General features: G+C 36.2%; 1 protein-coding gene across 1 annotated transcript; it reads right to left on the reverse strand.

Moving 5' to 3' along the window:
- Window positions 1-327: 327 nt before the first annotated feature.
- On the reverse strand, window positions 328-7,986 carry slc6a22.2 (solute carrier family 6 member 22, tandem duplicate 2). Its single transcript, XM_056253789.1, has 15 exons — window positions 7,796-7,986; window positions 6,214-6,407; window positions 5,061-5,195; window positions 4,840-4,980; window positions 4,680-4,761; window positions 4,392-4,524; window positions 3,525-3,659; window positions 3,312-3,415; window positions 3,053-3,177; window positions 2,627-2,739; window positions 2,395-2,532; window positions 2,196-2,298; window positions 1,845-1,945; window positions 1,371-1,541; window positions 328-1,188 (listed from the first exon to the last, which is right to left on the reverse strand). The coding sequence occupies exons 2-15, from the start codon at window positions 6,401-6,403 to the stop codon at window positions 1,033-1,035; spliced, it is 1,827 nt and encodes a 608-aa protein (XP_056109764.1). The 5' UTR covers window positions 6,404-6,407; window positions 7,796-7,986; the 3' UTR covers window positions 328-1,032.
- Window positions 7,987-9,977: the final 1,991 nt, after the last annotated feature.

Genomic DNA, 9,977 nt, shown 5'->3' on the forward strand with positions numbered 1-9,977 from the left:
ATATATTTCTAATGTCCAGCAGGTGGCGCATTCATTTATACATGGACAAGTTTTCTTAATTCTTTATATTTCTTAGTTTTAACGTCAAGTGCTCAAAATGTCAGTGTTAACTGCATATTTATTATGGCGCAGGAAAATTCTTTCCAGTCCATAAATAAAATGTCTGGTTAGCCAGCAGATGGCGATCTTGCATATTTTTCTTGGAAAGTGTATCAGAATCTTTTGTCCAACCGAACCATAACAGAAGAAATAATCACATAAAAGTAAAAAATTATATAATTGGAAAAATTTAATCTTGTAAAAAAAAAAAAAGTGAGCACACAGAAATAGCAATTTTGTACAATTGTATACTCTAACTTTTCATTTTCACATTTTATACATTTTTGTTTTACATGTCAGACAAACACACTCCACTATTAAAGGGGAATCTGAAAGCGCATGGTTGCCAATCCGCGGAATTCGGCTACTTTTAAACTTTTAAAGGTTTTACATATTTTGTCATTTATTTTTGACTGAAATGCTTGTATTGCAATATTTGATATGCTACCAATGATAATACTGTAGGCTACTAGATGTTAAGTTATGTGAAGGAGGGACACTAGTAGGGAGCTTTTGAGCTGTGTGTTTATGATCACTACGAAGTAGTAGTGGTTTTCAATTTGCATAATAGTGACTGTAAAATATGTATTTTAGGTAAGGGAGAGGCACATTTTGAGTTTTGATGTTTGGGATATGGTCATAGGGTAACTTTTGGCTATTTTTGATTGGCCATTGGGCTGGTTTTGTTATGCAGACCTGGCAATCCTGGCCTTCAAAGACCCTTTTTGAGGTAACACTTAAAAGCATTTATAAAAAGCAAACAAGCCTTGTCCTTGTCCAGTCTTGCTTGAACTGTATGATAAATAATAATAAAAAAATGCTTTGATAAACATTACTACTTAACCATCATGATGTTCAGTACAGCGCCACTTAAATGACAATGGGTAAAAAATGTTTGTCAGAGGCCTAAAACAAGGCAGAAATGGTGAACAGTCAGACAATGTCTCTGAGAGGTAATGAGTTGGGTGTGTGAACAGTTCGTAAAGTCAATAGGTCTGTGAAGGTCTCAAAAGTAACTGTGTTTTGCTTCAGTTTTGGACGTTTAGGATCTGGCAGGTCTTCAGCAGCAGTACACAAGACTTTTACTCTCTGATTTGAAAAATGTAAAAAACAAACAAACAAAAAAAACATTATGCACAGTGTTAATTATTTTGATAATATATTATAAAAATTAAGATTAAATATATATTTATACAGTATATAATAATAATAATAATTGATTGACTGCCAACCTCAGTGAAATAATGCAATTGATGCTGAACTGTCTTTACCTGCCGCATAGACCCTGGAGTGGTACCAACCAAATAAATCATCCACAGTGGAACAAGTAGGGTGGAGGAAAGGGTGAAGAAGCCACCAATCGCATAGCCCCACCAGGGGTATTCATACACATTGTTGAACTTCAGAGGGGTGTATTTAACCAATGAGAAGATAAACGTTCCCTAAATAGAAAAGAAAGTGAATGCTGAGCAGTGGGAACCCGTCAGTCAGTCTGATATGCTTTGTCACATTGAGTCAATGCACAAACTTCTCAGAATAGGAGAAGGTCTTTCTTGTGTTTTGAAGTGCTATCGGTTTAAAGACAGACACAGATGACAGGTGTCAGACACAGACTCACAGGTGGCTAACCTTCACGTACTGCTCTGAGAGCAGTTTGTTGATGCAATGTGGAAATACAGAATGAAGCATATTCTGATTTTAAAAAGCCTTAGAAAAAGATTTCAAGGGATTTAAATGATACTCACTGTGCAAATAGCTGGTGTTAGATATCTCCAGCAGCACTTCATGAAGGGCCAAGGCCGATATCCAATCATATCCTCAATGCTATCATAGAGACGGTCTGCACCTAAAATGAAATTCCAAAAAATTGTAAAACTCAGAAACACACTATAAATCATTTTATCACGTTACTTTATTTTGTTACTTTGCTTTTAATTGGCTAAGAATTTAATATACTTTTGACTTGGATTAATTACACATCTAAGAAGTTGTTCTCTAAATATTTCAACAGAGGTCGCCAGAGTTGCAAATGCAAACATGCACCATGCTTCCAGCATTTAAACAGCAAACTTTGCAAGTCAAATAATTGAATTTACCATATACCCATCCAACACAGATGGACTGAAGGATGGCAAAAGTAAGAAGAGTCATTCCACTACATGCGTAATAGTCAAAAAGCTGGAAGACATACAGGCCACCCTAAGAGTAAAACATAAAATTATTGCAGGTACTGCAGGTGTGGGTTTTGTTTTTGTGGTTGCCAATCATCTTTGTGTTCTTATGTGGGAGACTCACCTCTGTTACCATCAGCAGACCAAAAAGGAAGCTGGCAGCACATATGAAGAGGAGAAGAAATTTACGCCGATGTCCAATTTGGAAGAAGGAGGGATACATATCCGAGATAGCCGTTACCAGGGCTTCATGATACACAAACTGATACATTAATAGAAAAAGCTTTAGGGTATCCATTCTATGGGGTAATGAATTAAATAGAGAAAGATTAGTCTGTATAGCTGCCTGTATTTACCTCACTATCCAGTCCCAAGAATATGATCATGATAAAGAAGAAGATTGCCCATAACTGAGGCAGGGGCATTAAAGCCACAGCACGGGGATAAGCAATGAACGCCAATCCAGGACCTGCCACAAACAAAAGTTATCAGACAAATCCTTCCCCTCTTTGAAAACTCTTGACACACACAACCCAATTGCACATAATGTGAGTGTTTAATAATGCAAAAAAAAAAAAAAAAAAATCGGTTTCAGTATAGTCACCAAGACCAAAAAGTATTGCTTCATGTACTTTTAGAAACCTTCCAAATGACAAATTTTTGCTGTTAATAAATCCACAGCTCTGACATAACATGATTCTTCTGTTGCTGTATGCTTATTTTTATGCTGTAATAATCTTCACCTGCTTTATGAGAACTCAAGCCTTAAATATGACTTTTACCTGACTCTGCCACCATTGAAATATCCATTCCCTGTTCATCTGCCATGAAGCCCAGGACCGAAAATATAGCTAAACCAGCCACAAAACTAGTTAAGCTATTGAGCAGACATAAGTATATACAGTCTCTGAAAGACAAATAGCAAAAGACAACATGCGTTGTTAGTGAAATTTGGAATGAAAGGCATGAAAGAAAACAGACTCATGTCACAATGTACTTCTGATGTGGAGAGTGTTGCATTAGATCATCTAAAGTAGGTACCTATAGCAGTTGTTGTCATATTTGTTGTAGCTTCCCAAAGCAGTCAGTACTCCTGTACAAACTCCATATGAGTAAAATATCTGACTGCCTGCATCCATCCACACCTAAAACATCAATTATTATTTTAAAATCCAGTAATTAAAATATCACCAACACATCAACTTTGGGTTTCAACATTACAACATTTCTGGGCAAAAGAAAGCAGCTCAGTGCCTGCGGGTCTGTGAGACGTGTTGGATCAGGGTAGAGGTAGTATATGATGCCATTCTTCGCTCCAGGAAGAGTAAGTCCACGGACCAGCAGCACTACCAACATTAAATAGGGAAAAGTAGCAGTGAAGTATACCACCTGAAAACCGGAAGAGAAAGACTGTTTCAGCGTGGTGCTTGCAACACCATGATCATGAGTTTGATTCCCATAGCGCACACATAACTGTATACCTCGAATAAAAAAATACATAATTCGATGTAGAATTAAGAAGATGTAGGTTTAACCACATGAAGACTTTTTTTAAACTAAATTTTTTCACTTTTTAACTTTAAAATAAATAAAAAATATTTAAAATGTTTTTTTTTATAAATTCATTACATGTATTTATTTATTTATTTTTAGTTTACTTTTAAAATAAAATAAAACATTTTTTATTCTTTTAAAATATTTAAAACAAAACTTTTTCAATTTATTTATTTATAATATTCATATCAATATTATATATTAATTTATATAAATCCATTAAAGGTATTTATTTATTTGGAAAGTTTACCTTTGAAATAAAATAAATGTTTATTTTTTAATACATTTTACAATACAGAATTATTTTAATTTTATTGCATATTAGTTCTATATTTAGTCAACGGATGCAAACTTGATGTGTGAGTAATTTGAAAGTCACTGTAAAATTGTTTAATTTATATCTGCTTAAAGTTTTTTTTTAATTATTATTACATTAGTGTACGGGCTAAAACGACAAACATGGGGTTAAATAAAACTTTATGCACATTCCACTTTCCCCCTCATGGGTAAATATATCTTGCCACTCATTTTGTGTTACATTGTTAAAAAGTTTAGTAAAGTTCTCACCTTGCCTGTGGACTTCACTCCCTTCCACACACAGAAGTAGCAGATGATCCAGGCCAACAGGAGACAGAGCGCCAAGTCCCATCTCACATTACCAATCTGTTCTATTCCCTCAGACAATCCCAAAATTCTTCTCCTGTAGGCATAAAATATGGGATCATTCTGTTTTACAACCTTTATTGTGATTCATTTTCATTAGCTGGATTCATTTTGTTATCATGTGTTGCCTTAAATGCAAAATTCTACTTAACACAATCTGGTTTTAATGAGGTGCTATTTCCAACAACTTACTCCCAAAACTCAATAACAGGGGATGTGCTTGTCTCTGGAGAATATTCAGTAATGTTGCTCTTGCTGAACTCTTTGCAGTTCTCTAAATAAAGAAAGGCAGTGTTTATTTAAATGACATAACCCAGTATTATAATAATTCACACTGTTCTGTATGGAATACCTGTGTTCCAGTAGTTTTTGCAGCTAGCCCATGGCAGCTCTGAACTGAAGGACGAGAAGAGGTAAAGGAAAGCCCAAGCTAGAATTATGATGTAATAGACTCCAGTATAGAGGACAACGACTTGGCTACCATAACCGAGGCCTGTGGGGGAAATGCAAGTGAAGTAAAAAGCAGTAATACAATGATATTGAAAAGTCACTGTATATGAGATCATTGCTCACCTTCAAACAGTGGACAGATCTTCCTCCAGCACGTGATTCCACCCTGACTGGTGAACTGACCCAGTGACGTCTCCAAAAAGAAAAGAGGAATCCCACAGGTGAAGAGAAACAGCACATAAGGCACAAAAAATGCCCCTATATGACAGAATGAACACTTATCAACACACAGTATACACATCAATAATGTGCTTATACACACCAATGTACTGAAAAGATTTTACTTAGTCGGTTTTAACTCACCCTTATAAAGATAATAAAAAGGGTTTAATAAAATGAAATGATCTAAAATGGTGGTCCACAAATTAATGTTCGACTTCTAAGTAATTTATATGACAAATTACCAACATGTGTTAAACTAAAATACAATATTAAATTAACTTTAACCAATACTAAAGCAATCATGCAAGTAATAATCAATAATGATTTTAATAATTCAAATATTTAAGCATTTAAGCATGAAGTGCTCACCAAGGCTGCATTTATTTGATCAAAGATAAATAAAAACAGTAATACTGTGAAACATTGGTACAATTTAAAATATCTGTTTTCTATTTTAATGTTTTTTATATACTTTATTCCTGTAATGGCAAAGCTGAATTTTCAGCATCATTACTCCAGTCTTCAGTGTCGCATGATCCTGCAGAATCAATGATTATTTGGTGCTCAATAAACATTATTTATATCAATGATGAAAATAGTTGTGCTGCTTAATATTTTTGTGGAAACCGTGATTATTTATTCTTTAAATAAAGAACAGCATTTATTTGAAACAGAAATAAACACTTTTAGTCCAATAAAAGCATCCTTGCTGAATAAAAGTATTCATTTCTTTCTCCAAAAAAAAACTTGACCCCAAACTTTAGAGGAATAGTGTACATTAATGAGTTACTCAAAACCATATTTTAAGCCAGAATTAAAATGCATCCCATAAACGTTTTGTTATAATACAAAACAAAACTCACTTGTGCATGTATTCATACCACTGTTTGTGTGGTTATTTTTATGCCAATAACACAGAATAACACAGAGATTTCTGTATCTGAGACTTTTTTTTTAAGATTTTTTTTTATGTTATATTAAGTAGCCTACATATGATAACTAAAAAAAAATGTAAACACCAAAAAACAGGATTAAATTTCAACATTGCCCTCACCTCCCCCATTCTTGTAGCACAAGTACGGAAACCTCCACACATTTCCCAGGCCAATGATGTGCCCTGCTACTGCCAATAGAAACTCCAGCTTATTGGCCCACTGCTCTCTCTCCTGGGTTTTAGGTCTGGCCTGCACTAGGGCACCATTCATGAGGTTCAACTTCACCTCTGGCCTTGAGCTATGCTCCATGATGCTAATGATGGGATGAAAAAACAAAACACACAAAAAATAAATACATTTACAATATGTACAATTCTAACCCTATTTTCGTCTACAGTTGCCTACATTTGTAATATACAAATACATATTTTTATTATACTACATCATTGATTTTTACTACACGCCTTAAGCACAAGATATATTTAATTAATAAGATGCATAATTAATACCGCATTACTTCCACAAATGTAGAGTAGTTGTTATGAAACATATTTCTGGCGTTATGAACCATATTTCTGGCATTATGAAGAATGGGGCCCATATGTGTTTAGGGTATATGTGGCCTCATCTGTTGGAAATGATAGTATCAATGGGCTCTGCAAACAACTGCACGTGTTTCTTTCACGTGCTTTTACCTCTTACAAAAACTAATGATAGACCAGTCATTGACTATTGGAACATACGTCCACATTGGTATACTATACTATACATACAGTATATACAGTACATAATATAATTTTACTGGTAACACTATACAATAAGGATCATTAGTTAACATCAGTTAATCTCAGTGCATGAACTAAGAATGACCAATACTTCTACAGCATTTATTTATCTTAGTTAATATTAATTTCAACATTTACTAATACTTTATTAAAATCAAATGATGTAGGCCTATTTGTTAACATTAGTTAATGCACTGTGAACTAACATGAACAAACAATGAACAGCTGTATTTGTATTAACTTACATTAACAAAGATTAATACGGTAACAAATGTACTGCTCATTAGTTCATGTTACTAATGTAAACTAATGAACCTTATTGTTAAGTGTTACAATTGTAGCCTATATGCATACTGTATGCCTATAATTATTATGCAATGTTTTGTTTTGTGTTTCCTCTTTAATATACTCACCAGCCTTAGAATTATGCATACCTTGCTAATCCAATTGCAGAAAATTGAATTTAAGTCGGTTATTAAAGGTAAATTAGTATGCTCAAGCTTTTTTATTTCATACATAAATACAGCCCTCATATTGCCATTGCCAGAGGCATCCAAGATCATTTCAACATCTCACCACAAACAGCTTAAAAACAAAAAACAGGTTTTTTTAGACACCCACAGTAAAAGTATTTTTATACCTAAGGTTTGGTCACCCTCACATGCGTATATTATGAAGATATTCAGCTCAGCCCTAAATAAGATTGCATAACAATTGATTCTTATATGCTTAAAAAAATAATTGTATAAAAATGCATAAGAAAGGTGCTTACCTGTTGTGGGCATGGTTTTGCTTAGAACATACAGCCGACACCATGCCAGAATCTTTTTTTTTTTTTTTTTACTACAGCACTGCTGCTGTGTTTTACAACAATAAAGTGTAATGTAATAATGCAAAAAAATAGTAATCAGAATACCTGTGAATCGTGACGAATCCGTTTTGTATGTCCCCTTAATGCAGTGCTTGTATCTAGGTTAGCAGTTCAAAATAATGTCCTCAAAGAGAATGACTGAGGAGTGGCCAAACCTGCTTCATGAGCTCCTGAACAAGGACTGCTGACCAGGTTTATTATTCTCTGCTTTACAAGTAAATACAACCATACCAACATGTGTGTGTCCCCTGGCCTGTTTAATGGTATGTTTTCTTAGAGATAAAACAGAAATGTCTTATCAGTGGAGTAACTGGCATCCAATTGGTTTCTTTCTCTCCCCCAACTCTGGCTTTTTCTAGATCTTTCTCCATCTTTAAGCCTGTCTGACAATATAGCAATAGCTTCCTGAAAAAATACATTCTACTTTCAGCAGTTCTCCCTCAAGCTGAATTAGTAGTAACTGGACACCTTTCCGTCTGCATTGTCAAAAGCATTCAGAAAGGAAAGAATGCTGAAATACCTGAATCAAATGTGTTCTGTATGTGCTCCATTAAGAAATCAGTAATTGCTGCACATTTCATGGCAAATGCCATTCTCCCATCAGTCCTGCAGGATAGGCCTATAAAACTTGGTGGGAGGTGGAACATGGAAGAGTATCAATTCTGAAACTGATCACATTCTTATAGTTTTTCTTTCATTTCAGGAGAGACAACTGCTGGAGACAACTGCTGGTTAATATCTGGCATTATTTAGCCTATTTCAGTAGACTATCACTCAGTACTTTCAAAACATTGTAGCCGTAGACGGGTTGTGGAAACGCCATTAAAGCTCAACAGTGTCCTCTTGTGGTGTCCTCTGAGATCTGCCTTTGTCTATCGAAACTAGTCTCTATATATGTGTTTGACTTTTTAGCATCACTTTAAATGTAAATTTTGTGTTACATTTTTCAATCGTTTATTCAGCGTGGCTCTATTTTGATTGAGAGAGAGCATTAATAGGCCATACCAGGCATAAAATACCACGCTGCTTTCTATTTCAACTAGGCCTACGGTCGTAATAACAAGCATTTATAATGCTGTCTCTTGTTTGCAGAAGATTTCTACATAAATAGCTAAACTTAATGATTTAAATAAAATTGTGGGGAAAAAATCCCGAACTCGGCAGTAGATCTGGCAGTAGATGGTAACCAGCGTCATGCGATATTTGAGCGAATTTATATAGCAATAATCCGATCAGTGTTTGATTATGGATGTACAGTAGGCTATATACAACAGCAGCTAAAACTACATTGGCTGAATTGGACAGGCTGCAGGCCAAAGCTCTCCGGCTGTGTAGTGGAGCTTTCCGAACATCACCTATCTTAGCCCTGCAGGTGGAAGTAGGGGAAATGCCTTTAGATCTTAGGAGGTTAAAGCTCTCTCTAGCATACTGGGTAAACTTACAAGAGCATGAGAATATACATCCTACAAAATTGGTGTTAGAGGAATGCTGGGAATATGGTCGCATTGTGGAAAATAGTTTTGGATGGAGTAGTAAAAAAGAGGCAGATGAAATGGGAATCAGTTATCCTGCAGCAAAACTATTAACTTGAGCATAAATCCACCTTGGTTCCCTTTCGAACGGTCACTTCGTATTGCGTAGCTATACGCAGTGGGGAAACTCCTTTTCCTCGATTTACTGAAGCCTATGTAAAACGCATTTGCAGCTGCACAGCTAGCACACTGAGCGTCTGAAACGCTCATAGGCTGTGCTGCAGCAACTGCACATCCAATGGCGCGGGCGACTCTGACGCGCGACCAATGAGCTAGCCCAACGTCAGTGCCCGCCAAGGGGGCGTGGCCCAGCCTATATAGACCCCCGAATTCGCCATTATAGCAGATTTTTACTCCTTCAGCGACAGTACACATGTCCCTGAGCTTCTACTGACTATTCGCCGTCGAACAAGCCTTTCAGCCTGAGCGTGCTTCTCTTCAGCAGACTTCGCCTGCACGTCGATTGTCTCCTGACGCCGTCTCACCTGTGGCTATCCGGCGACAGCCTATATCCTTTTAAGCAATTGTGATTATTTTCAGATGCCTCGTTCATCCTGCGCCACGTGCGGAGGCCGTCTGCACGAGGCAGACCACTACTCGAGCTGCATTTCCTGCCTGGGGATCGACCACGTGGAAAATGCACTCTCTGCCGGCGGATGTGTGGCCTGCGAAAGCATGCCTATCTCCGTGTTGCG

This window comes from Rhinichthys klamathensis, unplaced genomic scaffold, assembly GCF_029890125.1.
Source record: "Rhinichthys klamathensis goyatoka isolate OS25496 unplaced genomic scaffold, OSU_Roscu_1.1 h1tg000109l_1, whole genome shotgun sequence".
NCBI classification, from domain to species: Eukaryota; Metazoa; Chordata; class Actinopteri; order Cypriniformes; family Leuciscidae; genus Rhinichthys; species Rhinichthys klamathensis.